The following is a 21,755-nucleotide window of genomic DNA, read 5'->3' as shown; positions in this document are numbered from 1 at the left end:
ATGATCATTGTTTGGCACTTGTGTGGCACAGATGATACCTGCTACAGACTGGCCCAATGTTTTTTTAGCAAAGTCAGGTTCAGACTGGAAAGTAAAGTTGTACAATTGGATGATTTGGGATAAAGGAATATCGTAGTTACCTCATTCTTGGCTTTCCTACAGTTTTCGGCTTCCATCCTGAATTCCTGCACCAATTTCTCAACTTGTTGATTTAGTTGCTCAATGTCATGTTCGTACTTTTTCTTCTGGTTTAGAAGGTTTACATTCTGGATGCGGAAAGGAAAGAATTTGAATTTATATCACAACTTTCTCAACCTCCCCAAGCGCTTTCCAGCCAATCAGAAGTGTAGTCACTGTCATAATGTAGAAAAACGGGGCCCCTCCTTAGTGCACAGCAAGATCTCACAATAACAATGAGGTATGTAATCCATTCTGGTGATGTTTGTTAAGGGTCAGGGTAGCAGGGAGTTCTGCTCTGCTTTTCTGTGAATAACATCATGGAGTATTTGACATACGTAAGAGAACATTTGGAGGGCTTGGTTTATTGTCTTGTCCATGTTATGGAATTTAATCCTGATAAATGCGAGGTGATGCATTTTGGAAGGAATAATGCAGGGAGGAGTTATATGATAAAGGGTAGACCTATTAAGAGTATAGAAATGCAGAGGGACCTGGGAGTGCAAGTGCACAAGTCTCTGAAGGTGGAAACCCAGGTGGAGAAGGTTGCAAAGAAAGCTTATGGTATGCTAGCCTTTATAGGAAGGGGTATAGAGTACAAGAGCTGGCGTCTAATGCTACAGTTGTACAGAAATTTGGTTAGACCGCATTTGGAGTACTGTGTCCAGTTCTGGTCACCTTACTACCGGAAGGATGTGGAGACCCTGGACAGAGTGCAGAGGAGGTTTACCAGGATGTTGCCTAATGTGGAAGGACTGGGTTGTGAGGAAAGATTGGGTAAACTGGGGCTCTTTTCTTTAGAAAGACGGAGATTAAGGGGGGATCTGATAGAGGTGTGTAAAATAATGAAGGGTATAGATAGAGTAAACAGTGGCAGGATTTTTCCTAGATTGGAGACAAATATCACGAGGGGTCACGAGCTAAGGGTGAGGGGGGGAGAAGTATAATTTGGATACTAGAGGGAGGTTTTTCACACAGAGGGTCGTGGGGGTACGGAATGTGCTACCAAGTAAGGTGGTGGAGGCAGGCACGCTGGACTTGTTTAAGGTTTACTTAGATAGGCACATGAGTGACACAGGGATGGAGGGATATAGGAGACGGTTTTAAATAAGGGTCAGAGCCTCAGGACGTTACTGGAAATCTAATGCTACATGTGTTGATATTTTGTCTCTTTTACTCCGCAGGTGTGTCGGTCCACCTTGTTGTCTAACGAGGGGCAAACACACGGTGGGTCGTGCGTGGGCTGCTCTTGGATGTTTCGAGAGTGGCCTAGTACTTCGTGTCATTGTGTGTGCTTAAACCTGGACCAGCAGATGGGCACCACAACAGCTCAGTGACTATCGCTGTTAGCTGTACAGATACATGGATTTGGGCCTGTGTCTGTGGGAGTTTGCGCATTCTCCCTGTGGTTGCATGGGTTTCCTCCGGGTGCTCCGGTTTCCTCCCACACCCTAAAGATGTGCTGTTAGGCTGATTGGTGTACCAAATTGTCCCTAAACTATTCTCCCCTGAATCTGGTTACAATAGGGGTACCATACGCGTACACACGGGGCAAGGTAGGTGTAGGAAAATGCTTTGTTAAGATGGTGGCGCGGGTTCATAAGAACATAAGAAATAGCTGTTTAAAATAAGTTTAAAGCACTTTACTCTTTGTAGAACTGTTTAAAGCATTTATTTATTGTATTTACTGCTTTAAGAATTCTGAGGGAGTGGTTAAAAGGCATTTGTGGACCATCAGCTTTAAATCAGCGCCAGGTTTAAAAGGAGGCCTGGTGTAGACAGCGGGCAGCGTCTGAGCGGGCAGCAGAGTGAGTGGGAAGCAGAGTGAGCTACTAGGGCTTAATATCAAAAAGGGCTGGAAGGAAAAAAGGCCAGGTGAGTTTGTTTGAAAAAACAAGGAAAAAAAATTTTTTCAAAACTACTACAGCAAGAAACAAGGAAAAAAATTTTTCCCCATAACAAATTACAGTGAATAATGGAGGGGCATGTGATGTGTGGTTTCTGTATGATGTGGGAACTGGTGGACTCCAGGGTCCTTCCCAGTGACCATGTCTGTAGTAAGTGCAGGTTGCTGGAAGAGCTCCAGCTCAAGGTGGATGAGCTGGCCTCTGAGCTACAGACACTGAGGCTCATCAAGGGGAGAGAGGGTGCCATTGTCAATGGGGTGCAAGTGACATCCACCCCCCCTAGACTGGCTAAATCTAAGGGTCAGGGACAAAAGGGGGCTGCTGGGAGGAGGAAGTGGGGTGAGGAGCAGAGGCCTCAGCCTCTTAATCTGCATAACAGGTTTGAGGTTCTTGCTTCCACTCTGGAAGAGGACGAGGCAGGTGAGGTCGGTGAGCAAACTGCACACGGTACAGTGATGCAGCAGGACATAGGCAAAGAGAGGGGGAAAAGGAACGTAGTAGTGATTGGGGATAGTGGGGTGAAGGGTATTGACACTGTCCTTTGTCACAATGACAAAGTGCACAGAAGGGTGTGTTGTCTGCCTGGTGCTCGGGTACAGGATGTCGCAGCTGGGCTGCAGAGGAATCTGGAGTGGGAGGGTGAGAACCCGGTCATTGTAGTACATGTGGGTGCCGGCGACGTAGGCAAAGTGTGGACTGAGGATCTGGGGAGGGAGTATGAGAAGCTGGGAATGGAATTAAAAAGTAGAACCGACAAGGTGGTCGTCTCTGGGCTACTGCCTGAACCGAGTGCAGACGGGCGTAGGGTTGACAGGATAAAGGAAGTGAATGGGTGGCTCAGGGGTTGGTGTGGGAGGAATGGGTTTGAATTTATGGGGCATTGGCACCAGTATTGGGGTAGGTGGGACTTGTTCAGGCGGGATGGGGTTGGTCTGAACCATGCTGGGACCAGAGTGCTGGCGAATCGAGTAAAGAGGACTGTAGACAGGGCTTTAAACTAATTAGGGGGGGGGAGGGTGTGAGGGTAGGTGACGTTACAAGGTCTAAAGTTAAGGATAGGGTACAGGTAAGGGAAGAGGCCGAGGATGTCCCAATTGGTGGCGTTACGGCAAATAGGGTCCAGGTGAAGGCTGGGATGAAAGCGCTTTATCTGAATGCACGAAGCATTCGGAATAAAGTGGATGAGCTGGTGGCGCAGATCGACACAAATGGATACGATCTGGTGGCCATTACAGAGACGTGGCTGCAAGGTGACAGGGACTGGGAGATGAATGTACAGGGCTATCAAGTGTTTAGGAAGGATAGGCAGGAGGAAAGAGGGGGTGGCGTAGCTCTGCTGATTAAGGATAGTATCAAGGTGGTAGCAAGGGATGATATTGGAGCCAAAGAGCAAAAAGTGGAATCGTTGTGGGTGGAGATTAGGAACAGCAAAGGGAGGAAGACGCTGGTGGGTGTCGTCTATAGGCCCCCGAATAATGATCTGGAGGTGGGGCGGGCTGTTAACACGCAAACAAGTGCGGCGTGCAGGAATGGGACGGCAGTAGTTATGGGGGATTTCAATCTGCATATTGATTGGTCGACCCATGTTGGACGAGGTGGGCTCGAGGAGGAGTTCTTGGAATGCTGCCGGGATAATTTCCTTGAACAGTGTGTGTTGGAGCCGACGAGTGTGAGAAGTAGTGTAATTTTTAAGGCTGCAAGAGCTAACAGTACAATCAGCAGTGATGGACGAGTTCAGCAGCATACAGAAAGGGGGAGGCACATGACAGACAGTTAACTAGGTTACACGAAACAGATAACTGCAGTGATGAGATTAAGCGCAAAATGGGAGTTGAGAGAGTGTTAATTGAAGGAATGACACAATACAAGCCATTTACAGTGTTTAAAGTTAACAAGGTTAACAGCCAAATAAGGGGGAATAACACAATACAAGCCATCACAATGTTTGAAAAGCAGTATAAAATGTGCTGCAAATCTATGTAAGGTGTGCCTATTTTGACTAGACACCCGGTCTTGCAAGAACGACAAATAAAATCTTGCTCCTTCAGAACTTGACTTGACTAAATTGTTTAACTGTGAGCTGTGTTTCTCACAATTGGGGGCTCGTCCGGGATCCTAACATCCCTGGTAGGGAGGTTGCCGGTGACAACTGGGAAGACGCGTCCCGTTCCAAATTGAATGGTCCCAGGTGTTCATCGGTGGACTTCTCTGCCACTGACTGTTGAGAATCCTAGGAAAGTTGTTCTGAACGAGTAAGTGGGAAACGATAGGCACCGTCGTGTGGTCGGGCAACGCTGCGGATCAAGGTAAGAAAAGTGACTTTTAAGTATTGCCTTGGCGACCGGGTCGTGGTAGGTAAACCATGGGAAGTGGGGGTAGTCGGACAAAGTCCCCCGGGAAAGGTGCTGGGAATCCGCGGAGAAAGGGTGGGGCCCCAGGGAACATCCCTCCAGAAAGTCCTTTGGGACGGATGTTGGAAGAAGGGTGGGGCCCCAGGGAACATCCCTCCAGAAAGTCCGTTGGGAAGGATGTTGGAAGGTTTGGGCACTAGTACTAGGGATAAAAACAAGACGACAATGATGAAATATTGTGTTTTGTTTGGGTGAAGGAACCAATCAGGAGTCCGTCCGTCTTCTGGCCAAAGTACGGTTCGGTTGAGGATTGGGTTTGTCAGATTCTTAATAAATATGTGAGACAGAAGCAGCCGGCGTCCCAGGAAGGAATTGATCATGCAAGTTGCTGGATAATGTTAATTTAGGGGCTGCGGGGGAGGTTATGTGATGAGGGAGCAGAGGAAAGTCGAATAAGGGAGGTGCCCCTAGAGGCACTGGAGTTTGTGGATGGGTCACGAAGTATATAGATGGATCAGCATGAATGGGATGGACCTACAATTGGTCTGAGCAGAAAGAGGTAGAGAGAAGTATGTCAGTGGAACTGGGAACCCTGACATGGGCTTTTACTGAGGTGCGGGGAGAACGCTAATAGTGGTTATGTATTTGGAATTGTGCATGACTATATGACTGTTTGAGAGAGAAAGGGATTTGTCACGACATGAGGCACCCGAATCAAACATGGTCAAATTTATTAGAGGCCAGTGAGCTCCCATCAGTAAAGGGTTAAAAAGAGACAAGCAGGCTGACTCTGTATGGTACAGAGAGAGAGAGAGAGAGAGGGTGTAACTGTGTAATTGAGACCCTCATGTGATGTAATAGATATAGCCAATCAAAGTGAATTGCTTTAAGTTTTTAAGTTTACTAAATTATGTAGGGATCGGACAGAGATTTGAATTCTGCCAAGTGGGAAAGGTGGCATTATATTGCATCTTAAAGTTGTGAGGAGAGATAACCATTTAGGCACATAGTAGATTTGATTTTGTACTTGCCTGTGTTGGTTACAAAGGTAGAGCTGTAGAAATAATTAAACATATAGATTGCACATTAGAATGCTTTCAGTATTTCTTCGTGCATCTGTGCTCCAAGTGATGTTTTGTTTTATTGTACCAGAATTGTAAGAAGGTGCAAGAGTCTTGATTTAGTGAGGATATTTAATGGTGATAAAAATAAATCTTATTTTGGATTTTCTGAATCAGGCTTTAGTTAATTAAACTGCTGTACTTTGACTCACAATTAGTCTCAGAGGTATCTTTACCTACAAGGATTGGTGCCGAAACCTGGGATCTGTTTACGGGTCCGGTTGAATGGCCACAACTGGAGCTCCGGAACAGATTACCAAATTTAAGGGAGTGAATCAAAGTACAGTAGGTGCTCATCTGTGATGAAAAAGTGTGAGTGTGTGTGAGAGGTCTGAGCTGAGCACGTACAGACAAGGAGGCATCTGTCTTTACACCTAGCCCTAGACCAGTTGTTAAGAGGGGTAGCCCCCTACGCAAAGCTCAGGAGTTTGAAGTGGGTGTAAAGGCTAGAGAAGGATGCCTGGGATGTGATGTTCGGACGTGAGTAAGAAAGAAAGCCGGCTTAATAGTGTGAGCTTAAAGGTGTAAGCTCACGAGTGTAAGCGGTGGTACGGAGGGGACTGATCACCCCTGATAGGTATCACCGGACTGTGATAAGAGCGACCTAGGGGTGGGATCCATTTCACCCACTAGATCAACAATGGAAATGATTGAAAAAAAAGGACAGAACTAAGAAAATTGGAATTCTCTTAGTTTGAATTAATTGAACAGGTTTAAACCAGATTAATTGAACACATCTCAGTCTTGGGTAAAAAAATATTGGGCTGACGACGAGGAGAAAATTAAAACGTCAGAATCACAGATTAGAGAGTTAGAAAAGAGAAACCAAACAAAGAAAATAGCAGTATTGTTAATACATCAGTTAGCTGGACTAATTGAACAAGTAGTCACTTCCACTAAGAAGTGGAGTGGGGATAAAAAAGATTAAGGAATTAGAATTCAGAGTAAGGGAACTGGAGAAACAAAACCAAGTGTTAGAAGACTACTGCAGAGGGACATCACCTCCCTACCCCAGCAGTATGACCATGAAACTCACAGCGCCTGGGGGTGACTTTAATACTGAGGAGAAGGTCTTTAACCTTGCTCCGGTAACGAGGAGAGGAACAGTGAATAATCCATTGACCAATTTAAATACTTCACACCAGAGAAAGACATCAGATCCTAGTGTCACTGGGAAAACTCCAGCCCTGGAGTTCAAAGGCCAAATTTTGGTATTATCATTGTCCCAGGAAGTATTTATAGTATTAGATATAGCTTTGAACTTGAACTCACAGGATAAGTTTTTCTTTATAGTAGACGATAAGCACAGGTGTTATATTTGGGACATTTAATATTCCAAAGGATCAAGGAGATGCCCGTGGACAGGCTAGCCAATGAAATAGCAAAAGAAGCAACCCTAAACCCACAACCAATTAGGATGCAGGCCCTTATTTCCCTAATGCCCCGTGGATTGAATCCAATCTTTATAGAAAAGGAAAAAAAAGAGGAGCTGACTGAGATGAGACAGAGAAACAGAAGGCAAAGATAATGGTAGCGGCCGTAGATGAGATTGTGAGGAAGAGGGTGGAACCAATAACTGAGGGAAAGACACGAGGGTATCAGTATGTTGAAAGGAAGGAACGAGGAAGTAGAAAAGGTGGGGCACTAAAAGGTGGGGTAACATAAAGAACCCAACAAAAGGGGTGTTATCACTGTGGAATGGTTGGACATTTTAGAAGACAGTGCCCTGAATTACAAAAAGAGAGGGTAGTCCCTCTCATGAGTATGGATGAAGACTAGGGAGGTCAGGGGTTCCTACCCCCGGGGATCCACCGGGAATCCTTGATAAATCTGCAGGTGGGTCCCCAACAAGAAGATGCGGTGTTTCTGGTGGATACGGGGGCCACTAGATCCTCTCTGAATTTTATACCGAGAGGAATAAAGTTAATCGATAAGAAATTAATGGTATCGGGGTAAAAGGGGAAGGTTTTACAGTCCCCATGTTTGAACCGATTATGCTTAAATACCAGACTGAGCGGATAGAGGGTCAACTCTTATACATACCAGAAGTTGGCAGTAATTTATTAGGCAGAGACTTAATAATTAAATTGGGTTTGGCAATTGGAGTAGAAAAGAACCAATTAACAGTAACCATGGCAGTATTAACAGACGAACAGGAACAGCAAATAGACCCGATAGTCTGGGCAGGGGAAGGAAACCGAGGGGGATTAGACGCTCCTCCTCTGCAAATAAATTTAAAAAAAAGGAGAGACGGTGTGTGTTAAGCAATACCCTATACCTTTGCAAGGAAAAAGAGGATTACAGCCAGTAATTGAAGGATTGGTTAGAGATGGACTGTTAGAACCCTGCATGTCCCCTTATAATACCCCTATATTGCCTGTAAAGAAGCCTGAGGGAACGTACCGCCTGGTACAGGACCTAAGGGCCCTGAACCAGATAGTGACGATGCGACACCCCATTGTCCCTAATCCTTATATTTTATTAAGCAAGATTCCTCCTGATCACGGATGGTTCAGTGTAGTGGACCTAAAAGATGCATTTTGGACATGCCCACTGGTGGAAGAAAGTCGAGACTTATTTGCTTTTGAGTGGGAAAATCCTATCACAGGACGGAAACAGCAGTTCAGGTGGACAGTGCTCCCACAGGGGTTCACAGAGTCCCCAAATCTTTTCGGTCAAGTCTTAGAGCAGGTGTTAGAAAGATTTAAAAAGCCTGATGAAATCACGTTACTACAATATGTAGATGACCTACTAGTAACAGGAGGAGGAAAGGAAAAGGTAATAGAAGCCACAAATAGCTTATTGAATTATCTGGGACAACAGGGATTCAGGGTGTCAAAGAAAAAGCTGCAGTACGTAGAGAAGGAAGTTAAATACCTCGGACACCTAATCAGTGAGGGAAGGAGAAGAATAGATCCAGAAAGAATACAAGGAATCCTAGATCTAAATATACTATGGACTAAAAAGGAACTTAGGAGGTTCTTGGGATTAGTAGGATACTGTAGATTGTGGATCGAAGGGTACGCACAGAAAACTAAACAACTATATTTGAAACTGTTAGAAGAAGAACCTAATGTTTTAAAGTGGACAGAGGATCTAAGCTGATAATAGAAACGAAACTCCCTTGGACTAAGTGCTTACCAAAAGCACTTTTGCGTATTTGTACAGCTCCTCGAAAGGATTTGGGTTTATCCCCCTATGAAATGCTATTTGGACTACCTTATATGGGGGCAGTCGGGAAGTTACCGGTTCCTGAAATGAATGATCAATTTGTAAAGAAATATATACTGGGCCTGTCCTCCTCGATATCTTCCCTTAGGAAACAAGGATTATTGTCGCAGACTCCAGCCCTCGACTTCACGGTACATACAATTCAACCAGGAGATCGGGTCCTGGTAAAGTCATGGAAAGAAACTAAGCTGCAACCGGAATGGGAGGAACCATATCAAGCACTCCTAACAACTGAGACAGTAATCAGGACTGCTGAAAAGGGGTGGACACATCATACTATAATCAAGGGACTGGTAAAACCTCCAGATAATTCCAACACGTGGATGGTCAAACTGACTGAAGAACCTTTGAAGCTGAAATTTAAAAGACTCTAAATAATCAATTTTTAGTTGCGGCGTGAGCGCGGGAAAGGAACTGTTTTGAATTAAGTTCTCTCCTAAAAGGTAACGAGAAAGGGATAGAATGGAAGGGGTAACCTGGATAATGCTTTCCTTCCTCTTGTCCAAGAGAGTACTTACAAGTATGGGATATAATTCAGATAAGTTAGAAGAGGACAAGGGAAACACTATGAGCTCAGTTACGGTTCTGGATCTCACTACAACACAGGTAGTAGAGACAGACCTGTGTTCTTTGGTAATATGTGGGGATCTGGTGAGCCAGCAAAAATATTCGGTAGAATCCTTACAATTTTATGCCAACGGAAAGTATCCTTGGGGTAAACTCCCTTCCATAATATCCCTTCATCAGAAACATATGCAGCCAAGATCAGAATGCCTAGATAAGGAATACAATCTTATAGGGACCAAATGGACTGAAAAAAAAATAAGCAGTCCAGTCTTAGATCCTAAGAACCTCTCCCGGTACTCCATAGCTGGTGGGCCCTTCTTTACAGGTAACTGGACCAGGGACCAACAATTGCACCAGGCAGTATTTGGAATTAGGGTAAAGGAGGGAGGAAAAGATAGCAAATTGAAATGTTGTTTCCGAATCTATGTAGATAAAAATTTGAAAACACCTGACTAGAATGATAAGGTTCCCCAAAACGACCCAAGGGCAGAAAGAGTGGTCGAAGTAAACAACCTAAAACAAATCCTTGAAATAGAGACTGGGTATGAGGAGACTAATGCCTGGGTAGAATGGGTCAAATACACTGTAAAAAGCTTAAATAAAAGCAATTGCTATGCCTGTGCGTCTGGGAAGCCAGTGGCCCAAATAGTACCCTTCCCTCTGGGATGGAAACGCGACAGAAGAGGTATGGAGTGCATGTTAGCCCTGTATCAAGAAAAGGAAGCATGGGGCAACCCGAACTGCACATCCCTATCCCTGATGTTCCCTCCTGTGGAAGCAAAGAACTTAAAAACTCCCCCTCAGTTTCTCACTGCCGTTGTGAATCACACTTCATGTGTGAACCGACAAAGGGCAGAGTTAACTCATAATATGGGGGAGTTAGAATCATGCTCAGAGGTCAGGAGCATTACAGAGAACGGAATGGGAGGGAACTATTCATCATTGAAAATCCCCAGAGCAGATATATGGTGGTATTGTGGAGGAAGGGTACTGAGGCCAACTCTACCCCCTCAGTGGAAAGGTACATGTGCAATTGTCCAATTGGCTATACCATTTACCCTGGCATTTGAAAAATCAAAAGGATCAGGAAAAACAAGAGATCAGTGATAGGAATTTCTTTTGATGAAAAGATATATCTAGATCCCATAGGAGTGCCTCGGGGAGTTCCAGATGAATTTAAAGCTCGAAATCAGATTACAGCTGGGTTTGAATCCTTGTTTTGGTGGGTAACAATAAATAAGAACGTAGATTGGATAAATTATATAAGATTGGGACGAGCAAGTGAATAGTATGTTAGCCAAACTGGAACAACCTACTCGCGCATATCTGGACTAAACCTGGAAAAAGGGATGCTAGTGAAAAATTACAGACAGTAAAAAGAAAAGGGGGGATTGTGAGAAGTAGTGTAATTTTTAAGGCTGCAAGAGCTAACAGTACAATCAGCAGTGATGGACGAGTTCAGCAGCATACAGAAAGGGGGAGGCACATGACAGACAGTTAACTAGGTTACACGAAACAGATAACCGCAGTGATGAGATTAAGCGCAAAATGGGAGTTGAGAGAGTGTTAATTGAAGGAATGACACAATACAAGCCATTTACAGTGTTTAAAGTTAACAAGGTTAACAGCCAAATAAGGGGGATTAACACAATACAAGCCATCACAATGTTTGAAAAGCAGTATAAAATGTGCTGCAAATCTATGTAAGGTGTGCCTATTTTGACTAGACACCCGGTCTTGCAAGAACGACAAATAAAATCTTGCTCCTTCAGAACTTGACTTGACTAAATTGTTTAACTGTGAGCTGTGTTTCTCACACGAGGGAGCGAGCTATCTTGGATCTGGTGCTATGTAATGAGGTGGGTAGAATTAGGGACCTTGCGGTGAAGGATCCTCTTGGAGAGAGTGATCATTGTATGGTGGAGTTTCTGTTGCAGATGGAGGAGGAGAAAGTGGGTTCCCGGACACGTGTCCTTTGTTTGAATAGAGGGGAGTACGGTAGGATGAGAGAAGAATTGGCGAATGTGGACTGGGGGAGTGCGTTGGAAGGTAGGTCTGCTGAGGAGCAGTGGAGGATCTTTAAGGAGATCTTTCTTGGTGCTCAGCAGAAATTTATTCCGATGGTCAAAAAGGACCGTAGGAGGAGAGGTAATAAGCCGTGGATAACGAAGGAGGTGAAGGAAAGTGTTAAATTAAAAGCGGAGGAATTTAGAGTAGCTAAGAGCAGTGGGCGAGAAGAGGATTGGGAAAGGTTTAAATGTCAACAAAGATTGACAAAGAAGTTGATAAAGGAGGGTAGAAGAAACTATGAAGCTGGGCTAGCGCTTAATATAAAAAAGGATAGCAAGAGTTTTTATAAATATATAAAAAGGAAGAGGCTGGCTAGGGTGAATGTTGGTCCTTTAGAGGATGAGAAAGGGGACCTAGTGGTAGGGGATGGGGATATGGCTAAGGTACTGAATAAGAAGAAGAAGAAGAAGAACAACACAGCACGGGAAACAGGCCCTTCGGCCCAACGAGCCCGCGCCGCCGTGCCTTTTGGTGAGTGTGCTGCATTGTAATTACTATATTTTGACTTAATTCTAGTTCGAGAGGGTTTTTTGATTATTTTGGCGCTCCGTAGCGGGAGATAGGCGCGGGGGCTGCTGGGAAGGGAGCGCGGGAGTATAAAAAGGCGGCCAGAGTAGATAGCGGGCAGCGGAGTGAGGCGGGAAGCAGAGTGAGAGGTAACAGGGCTTAAGCTCACTGGGCTTGGGCGAGAGTAGGCTTGGTAACAGGAATTAATCGGACACCTTAATAGGGGGCAAACATAATGGCAGGGTCTAGGGTTACACGGGTTCACTGTGTTCGTTGTCATATGTGGACATTTCTGGAGACAGCACATCTCCCGAAAGCCCACATATGCGGGAAATGTCTAGAGGTGCAGAGATTAAGGGCCCGGGTGAGGCAGCTGGAACTGAGGCTGGAGGATATGTTTTTAGTTAGGGAAAATGAGGAAATAATGGATAGGGACAGTAACACTGAGCAGATACCAGGACCTGGGAGGAGAGATGGATGGGTTACAGTTAGGAAGAGTAAAAAGAAAAGGAGTCATAGCACTAGGACCGCCCTGGAGGAATTACCCCGGAATATCAAGGGTGGGGTGACAGCTGGGGTAGAGAAGGCAAGGGAGGGAGATCAGAATACCTCGGAGGAAGGGAAGAGTGCAGGGTGTGAGATAGTGGTGGGGGATGGGAAAGTCAAAGGGATTGACAGGCGGTTCTGTGGGCAAAAGCGGGACTCCAGGATGGTAGTCTGCCTCCCTGGAGCAGGGGTACAGGATGTTTCAGAAAGAGTAGAGGGAATTTTGAAGGGTGGAGGGACTGAGTCTGATGTGATAGTGCACGTAGGAGAGAAGGATGTAGGAACAAAGTGCAGGGGGGACATACGTAGGCAGTTCAGGGAGTTGGGGGCTAGGCTGAAATGTAGGGCCTCCAGGGTGGCGTTCTCTGGGCTGCTGCCGGTGCCTGGGGCTAGTAGGGCTAGAAATAATGAGATACTCCAACTCAATGCGTGGTTGAAGGATTGGTGTAGGGCAGAGGGTTTTAGATTCGTAGACCACTGGGAAGTCTTTATGAAAGAGGGGCAAATATATAAGAGGGACGGGGTACAGTTAACTGGGAAGGGCATGCATATCTTAGCTGGAAGGTTACCTGGAGTGTTTCGGCAGGGTTTAAACTAATATGGAGGGGGGGTGGGGATGTGGACGGAACTGGGATTGGGGATAGGGTAAGCCCGGAGGGTAGGAAGAAGGATCGGATTGTTTCTGAGGGTCTTCGGTGCATGTGTTTCAATGCTAGGAGTGTGACTGGCAAAACAGATGAACTGAAGGCAATAATGTTCGAAAGGAAGTTGGAAGTGGTGGCGGTGACAGAGACTTGGTTAAGGAAGGGCAGGACTGGCAGTTGAATGTTCCCGGGTATAAGTGCTTCAGGTGTGATAGGGGTGGGTCGCTGAGAGGTGGGGGAGTGGCATTGTTAGTTAAGGATTGCATCATAGCAGTGCAGAGGGAGGGAGGTATAGAGGATATAGGAATCGAGTCGCTATGGGTGGAGTTGAGGAATAGGAAGGGAGATGTTACTATGTTGGGTGTGTACTACAGACCGCCCAACAGCCCGAGGGCTGTGGAAGAAGGGATAAGCAGGGACATTCTAGATAAGTGCAGGAAGAATAGGGTGGTGGTAGTGGGAGATTTTAATCTCCCCGGGGTAGACTGGAAGGTGCTGAGATCAGAGGGTGCTGACGGGGAGGAATTTGTACAGTGTGTAATGGAAGGATCCCTGGAGCAGTATGTGGATAGCCCGACCAGGGAGGGGGCTATACTGGACTTGGTTCTGGGGAATGAGCCTGGGCAGGTGGTTGACGTTGAAGTAGGAGAGCATGTGGCTAACAGTGACCACAACTCTGTCTGGTTTAAGATATTAATGGATAAAGATGAAGCCTGTCCTAAGGGGAGGGTGTTAAACTGGGGGAGGGCTAGATACAACCGGATTAGACAGGATCTTAAAGATACAGACTGGGGTATGCTGTTTGATGGCAGGTCGACGCTGGTTATGTGGGAGTCTCTCAAGGGAAAACTAAAATCTTTGCAGGAAAGGCACGTGCCGGTCAAGAGGAAGGATGGGAAGGGTAGGATTAGAGAGCCGTGGGTAACTAGGGATATTGAGGACCTGGTCAGGAGGAAGAGGGAGGCGTACATTAGATCTAGGCATTTGAGGACAGAGATAGCGTTAGAAGAATACAGAGAATGTAGGAGAGAACTTAAAAGGGGCATCAGAAAGGCAAAAAGGGGCCACGAAATGGCTTTGGCGGGTAGGATTAAAGAAAATCCTAAGGCATTTTACTCCTATGTTAGAAATAAAAGGATGGTTAGAGGGAAGATTGGTCCTCTCAGGGACAGAGGAGGGGAACTATGCTTGGAGCCTGGGGGAATGGGGGAGATCCTGAATGAATACTTTGCGTCGGTATTCACGCAGGAGAGGGGCCTGATGTCTGGGGCTGTGCTTGAGGAGTTTGAGGATCCGTTGAGGGATATAGTCATCACGAGGGAAGAGGTGTTGGGACTTTTAGACAGTATAAAGACGGATAAATCTCCGGGGCCTGATGGCATCTATCCCAGGCTGCTAAGGGAGGTGAGGGATGAAATTGCTGGGCCTCTGACGCAAATCTTTGTCTCTTCTTTGGACACAGGTGAGGTCCCAGAGGATTGGCGCATTGCAAATGTAGTACCGTTGTTTAAAAAGGGTCAGAGGGATAACCCAGGGAATTATAGGCCGGTGAGCTTGACTTCAGTTATAGGCAAGCTAATGGAGAGGATCCTCAAGGATAGGATGTATGAACATCTGGAGCGCTGCAATCTGATCAGGGATACGCAGCATGGCTTCGTTACAGGGAGGTCGTGCCTTACGAATCTAGTGGAATTTTTTGAAGAGGTGACAAAAACGGTTGACGAAGGACAAGCCGTTGATGTCTTCTATATGGATTTCGGTAAGGCGTTTGACAAGGTCCCTCATGGTAGGCTGATAGAAAAGGTGAAGGCTCATGGGATACAAGGCCAGGTATGTAGATGGGTGGAGAACTGGCTTGGGAGGAGGAGACAGCGGGTAGTAGTGGAAGGCTCCTTTTCCAATTGGAGGCCTGTCACCAGTGGTGTGCCGCAGGGCTCGGTACTTGGACCTCTTCTATTTGTGGTATATATTAATGACTTGGAAGAGGGGGTAGGTGGTGTGATCAGCAAATTTGCTGATGACACTAAGATGGTTGGATTGGCGGGTACTGAGGAGCAGTGCCTGGCAATGCAACAGGACATAGACAGGCTGGTAGATTGGGCAGATAGATGGCAAATGGAATTTAATCCGGAGAAATGCGAGGTGATGCACTTTGGCCGGAATAATGTGGAGGGGAGTTATACGATAAAAGGTAGAACTATCCGGAGTATAGATACGCAGAGAGACCTGGGGGTGCAAGTGCACAAGTCCCTGAAGGTGTCGGTGCAGGTGCAGAATGTGATGAGGAAAGCGTATGGTATGTTAGCCTTCATAGGAAGAGGTATAGAATATAAGAGTAGGAGTCTGATGTTGCAGTTGTATAGAACGTTGGTTAGGCCTCACTTGGAGTACTGCGTCCAGTTCTGGTCGCCGTACTACCGGAAGGATGTAGAGATCCTGGAGAGAGTGCAGAGGAGATTTACCAGGATGTTGCCTGGTATGGAAGGGCTGTCTTACGAGGAAAGATTGAACGAACTTGGGCTGTTTTCCCTTGAGACGTCGGCTGAGGGGGGATCTAATAGAGGTTTATAAGATTATGAAGGGGATAGATAGAGTAAATGGTGGTAAGCTTTTTCCGCTATTAGAAATGGATAGAACGAGGGGTCACGGGCTTAGGGTGAGGGGGGCTAGGTATAAGACAAATATTAGAGGGCAGTTTTTCACGCAAAGGGTAGTGGGGGTGTGGAATGCACTGCCGAGTAAGGTGGTGGAAGCAGGCACGCTAGGGTTGTTTAAGAGTCACTTAGACAGCCATATGAGCGGGCTACATATAGGGGGATATAGTAGGCCTTACTAAACATTGTAGGCTTGGGAATACGTTTTGCCTCAGGGATGTTAGTCTTTGCCTGTTTAATAATGAATTTTTTTGTCTCCACAGGCATTTAAGTCCAGCAAGGGGCATGCATGCGGCAGGTTGTAGTGGGCTGCTCTTGGACGTTGCTTCGGGAGTTGCCTATTGCTTCATGTCGTTAGTGTGCTTAAACTGGACCATCTCGAGGGCAACATGACAGCTCAGAGACTATCTCTGTTGCTGTGCGGACACATGGATTTGGGCCTGTGTCTGTGGGAGTTTGCACGTTCTCCCCGTGGTTGCGTGGGTTTCCTCCGGGTGCTCCGGTTTCCTCCCACATCCCCCAAAGATGTGCTTTTAGGCTGATTGATTGGGTACTAAATTGTCCCTAAATTGGACCTCCCTGATCCTCGCACGTTAGGTGTAGACTAAAACCATGAATAGGTCACAGACAGTAACTTTTTTGTTTCTGTCTTCACGGAGGAGGACGTGAATAATTTGCCGGGTGTTAGCGATGGAAAGGCGGTAGGACTGGAGGGTCTTAATGACATTACTGTTACTAGAGAGGTGGTGCTCGACAGACTGGAGGGGCTGTTTGTGGACAAGTCCCCAGGACCGGATGGAATGCATCCGAGGGTTCTGAAAGAAATGGCGGAGGTGATAGTGGATGCCTTGGTGGTTATTTTCCAGACGTCGCTGGATTCCGGGGAAGTGCCGGAAGATTGGAAAACGGCTAATGTTACACCGTTGTTTAAGAAGGGTGCCAGGCAAAAGGCGGGGAATTATAGGCCGGTTAGTTTAATGTCTGTGGTAGGTAAAATGTTAGAATCCGTCATTAAGGAGGAAATTGCGAGGCATCTTGAAGGGAATTGCTTGATAGGGCAGACGCAACACGGTTTCATTAAAGGGAAGTTGTGTCTGACAAATTTACTGGAGTTCTATGAGGATGTGTCTAGGGCAGTGGATAGAGGAGAGCCGGTGGATGTGGTCTTTCTGGATTTTCAGAAGGCGTTTGACAAGGTACCTCACAAGAGGTTATTGCAGAAGGTCAGGGGACATGGAGTTGGGGGTAGGGTGTTAGCGTGGATAGAGGACTGGTTGTCAAACAGGAGGCAGAGAGTGGGGGTCAATGGGTGCTATTCGGATTGGCGGTTGGTGACTAGTGGGGTGCCCCAGGGGTCGGTGCTGGGGCCTCAGCTATTTACCATTTATATAGATGATCTGGAGGAGGGAACCGAGTGTAGGGTGTCGAAATTTGCTGATGACACCAAGACTGGGGGAAAGGCAAATTGTGCGGAGGGTGTGGAGAGTCTGCAGAAGGATCTAGATAGGCTGGGCGAATGGGCCAGGAAATGGCAAATGGAATTTAATGTTGGCAAGTGTGAGGTGGTCCACTTTGGTAGGAAGAATGGTAGGAAGGACTATTACTTACGTGGCGAAAAACTGCAGCAGGCGACGGTGCAGAGGGACCTCAGGGTCCTTGTGCATGAGTCGCAAAAACCCAGCTTGCAGGTGCAGCAGGTGGTTAGGAAGGCGAATGGGATGCTGGCCTTCATAGCGAGGGGGATTGAATATAAAAGTAGGGAGGTCTTGCTGCAGCTGTATAGGGCATTGGTGAGGCCGCAGCTGGAGTACTGTGTGCAGTTTTGGGCGCCGCACCTGCGCAAGGATATTTTGGCCTTGGAGGGAGTGCAGAGGAGGTTTACTAGGCTGATACTGGAGTTGAGGGGGTTGAGCTATGAAGAGAGGCTGAATAAACTAGGCTTGTACTCATTAGAGTTTAGAAGAATGAGGGGAGATCTCATTGAGACGTATAAGATGATGAATGGGATGGATAGGATAGAGGTGGAGAGACTCTTCCCGCTCAAAAAAGACAGTAGGACTAGGGGGCACAGCCTCAAGATAAAGGGGAGGCGGTTTAGAACGGAGTTGAGGAGGAACTTCTTCACTCAAAGGGTGGTGAATCTCTGGAATTCTCTGCCCGTTGAAGTGGTGGAGGCTGCCTCGCTAAATATTTTTAAGACGCGGGTTGATGGGTTTTTGATAAGAGAGGGGATTAAGGGTTATGGGGAGAGGGCGGGAAAGTGGAACTGAGCCACGACAGATCAACCATGATCTTATTGAATGGCGGGGCAGGCTTGAAGGGCTAGATGGCCTAGTTGGGCCGAAGGGCCTGTTTCCCGTGCTGTGTTGTGTGTGTTGTTCTATAAGACAGTGCAGCACTCCCTCAGTTCTGCACCGGTGTGTCAGCCTGCATTGTTGCACTCAGGTACTGCTGTGGGACTTGAACCCACAACCTGTTGATTCAGCGACAAAGAGTGTGGCCCATAGAGTTTTACAGAATAGGAAGAGGCCCTTCGGCCCATCATGTCTGCACTGGCCATCAAGAAATTTCTATTTTAATCCCATTTTCCAGCACTTGGTCCATGGTCTTGTATGGTGTTTCAAGTGCTCATCTAAATGTTTCTTAAATGTTGTGAGGGTTCCTGCCTCTACCACCCTTTCAGGCAACGAGTTCCAGATTCCCACCATCCTCGGGGTGAGAAAGATTTTCTTCGAATCCCCTCTAAATCACCTGCCCCTTCCCTTAGACCTGTACCCATTGGTTACTAATCCAGGGCTAAGGGGAAAAGTTTCTTCCTGTCCACCCTATCTGTGTCCCTCATAATTCTGTACACCTCAATCAGATCTCCCCTCAGCCTTCTGTGCTTCGAGGAATCAACCCCAGCCTAACCAGCCTCTTTCTAGCTGAAACACCCCAGCCCAGGCAACCTCCTGGTGAATCTCCTCTGCACCCTCTCTAGTTCAATCACAGCCTGTGTGGGTGACCCAGAACATGCGGTGGGGTAGGGGTGGATGGCATAATAACCAGTGGTAAACAAGACCTGGAATGCAGAAGAGCTCCCTCCTGATCCACAACACCACTGTTTGTCAGAGCTGAGGAAGATGTTTCCAATTTACCTGAAGGGAACCGTGTTAAAAGAGAGCACAAGTTGTGATAGAGCTACAATACCCCAGCCCCCAGACCGCGATTCACATCTTCTCCCAGGATTCTGCCTCTCTGGGACAAAGAACAGGGAACAATTCAGCACAGGAACAGGCCCTTTGGCCCACCAAGCCTGTGCCAACATGCGGATTCTATCCCTCTGTTTGCCTCCTGTTTGTGTGTCTTATCAAGATACACCTTGAACGTTGCTAATGTGCCTGCTTCCACTATGGTAACACAGTGGGTTAGCACTGCTGCCTCACAGTGCCAGGGACCCGGGTTCGATTCCCAGCTCGGGTCACTGTCTGTGTGGAGATTGCACATTCTCCCCGAGTCTGCGAGGGTTTCCTCCGGGTGCTCCAGTTTCCTCCCACAGTCCAAAGGTGTGTGGGTTAGATGGATTGGCCATGCTAAATTGACCCTTAATGTCACAGGGATTAGGAGTGTAAATATGTGGGGATACGGGGATAGGACCTGGGTGGGATTGTTGTCAGTGCAGGCTCGATGGGCTGAAAGGCCTCCTTCTGCACTGTAGGGATGCTATGATTCAGCTCTGACAGTGTGTTCCAGACATCCATCACCCTCTGTGTGAAAAACCTGTCCCAAACATCTCCCTTAAACTTATCACCTCTCACCTTAAACCTGTGTCCTCTTGTAGTCAACCCTTCCACCCTCGGAAAAGGCCTCTGACAAAGGACTCGAAACGTCAGCTCTTTCCTCTCCTTACAGGTGCTGCCAGACCTGCTGAGATTTTCCAGTGTTTTCTCTTTTGGTCTCTGACTATCTACCCTGTCTGTGCCTCTCATCATTTTCCACATCTCTACCAGGATCCGCCGATTGACAAAGTTACCGTTCAATCTCTAACTACTCCAGCGTGGCTCAGTAACACAGGTGGACTGCGGAAGATACCGACCTGGATATAAAAGTAGGGAGGTCTTGCTGCAGCTGTATAGGGCATTGGTGAGGCCGCAGCTGGAGTACTGTGTGCAGTTTTGGGCGCCGTACTTACGCAAGGATATTTTGGCCTTGGAGGGAGTGCAGAGGAGGTTTGCTAGGCTGATACTGGAGTTGAGGGGGTTGAGCTATGAGGAGAGGCTGAATAAACTAGGCTTGTACTCGTTAGAGTTTAGAAGAATGAGGGGAGATCTCATTGAGACGTATAAGATGATGAATGGGATGGATAGGATAGAGGTGGAGAGACTCTTCCTGCTCAGAAAGGACAGTAGGACTAGAGGGCACAGCCTCAAGATAAAGGGGGGACGGTTTAGAACGGAGTTGAGGAGGAACTTCTTCACTCAAAGGGTGGTGAATCTCTGGAATTCTCTGCCCGTTGAAGTGGTGGAGGCTGCCTCGCTAAATATTTTTAAGACGCGGGTTGATGGGTTTTTGATAAGAGAGGGGATTAAGGGTTATGGGGAGAGGGCGGGAATGTGGAACTGAGCCACGACAGATCAGCCATGATCTTATTGAATGGCGGGGCAGGCTCGAAGGGCAAGATGGCCTACTCCTGCTCCTATTTCTTATGTTCTTATGTTCTAACACTTGGCATTTTGAAGCCGGGGATACCTGAGAGAGAACCGTCTCTGCTTTGTCCCTGCCCTCCTGCAGTTCCTTTCCCGCTGCTCTGCAGTTCCGTTCGGAGGTCTCCAGCCTGTGTTGGAGTGTCTCGAGCTCAGAGTTCAGCATAACCCCATGCCGGTTAGACGCGTTTAGCTCCTCCTTCAGCTCCTCGTTCTGCTGGGCCGTGGAGTCCAACTGGGACTGCAATTCCTGGAAAAGAGCGATTAACATCGGCACGACAGGGTTAATCTGCGGAATTCACTGAGTGAGGTGGGACAGACACACACTTCCCAAACTCACACACCCCACCAGTGCCAGGTTCGAGTGAAATACTCTAATTATCTTGTAAAAAAACTCCTTGTTCTGGTTTCATTCTGCAGCCTTAGTCATTCCTGTCATCATTTCCAGAGAACTGAACAAAATATAATGAATTATAAATCTTCAATGATACAACGCAGGAATCCATTCACTCCATAGTGCCTGTCGCTGCCCTCTGAAAGAACTCACCATTAATCCCACACATTAATGATATACTTTACAGACACAGGCCATTCAGCCCATCAGGCCTCATACTCCTCATCAGCTTCCTCCCCCACTCCCTCTCTCCTTTAGTGAGTCAGCAACCACTAGAGGAACAGTAATGCACGGAGGCTGAGGGGGGGAGTGCTGGGCAGACAGACTGAGTGAGGGGGAAATGAGGGACACACGGAGTGAGTGAAGACACAGTGAGGGGCGCAGGGAGTGAGGAGTTTGGAGGATGGTTTAACCAGGCAGGAACTCACTTTATTTTTGGAGGTGAGGTTGCGGGTGGCTCTCTGAGATTCTCCAGCCCGGCGAATCGCATCGCTCATCTGCTGCTCCATCTCATTCAGATCAGTCTCCATTTTCATCTGGATCCGCACAGCGTCATTCTTACTCTTGATTTCCCTCTCCAGTTCGCTCTGCAGGCTGTCCAGGGCACGCTGCTGACCACGCCTGAAAGGGCAGCATTGAATTAGTGTGGGACTGGGGGGAATCACATCCCGCTGGATACTCCCCGGGGGAGCGGGGAATCGGGGCAGTGTGAACCAACCTTACACCCCAGCCCCACAGGTTTCCTTATGTATGACTACATGAATTGGGAGTAAGGCACTGATTGCAGATTTGAGGGGCTGTTGTACGAGGAGTGGTTGAGTAACTTGCTGGAGTACAGAGGAATGAGGGGGGATTTGATTGAGGTATATAAAATACCCAGCAGGATTGATAAAGTAATTGTTAA

At 47.1% G+C, this 21,755-nt stretch overlaps 1 protein-coding gene across 1 annotated transcript; it reads right to left on the bottom strand.

The window, feature by feature from the left end:
• Nucleotides 1–140: 140 nt before the first annotated feature.
• On the bottom strand, nt 141–21,472 carry LOC145340766 (myosin heavy chain, skeletal muscle-like; the record flags this gene model as incomplete). Its single annotated transcript, XM_080185227.1, has 3 exons — nt 141–266; nt 20,504–20,707; nt 21,280–21,472. Coding segments are annotated over 3 exons (523 nt in total), but the record flags the coding sequence as incomplete, so codon positions are not given.
• Nucleotides 21,473–21,755: the final 283 nt, after the last annotated feature.

This window comes from Carcharhinus amblyrhynchos, unplaced genomic scaffold (assembly GCF_965287045.1).
Source record: "Carcharhinus amblyrhynchos unplaced genomic scaffold, sCarAmb.v2.hapA chromosome_1400, whole genome shotgun sequence".
Classification (NCBI taxonomy): domain Eukaryota; kingdom Metazoa; phylum Chordata; class Chondrichthyes; order Carcharhiniformes; family Carcharhinidae; genus Carcharhinus; species Carcharhinus amblyrhynchos.
This window is presented reverse-complemented; position numbering and strand designations above follow the sequence as displayed.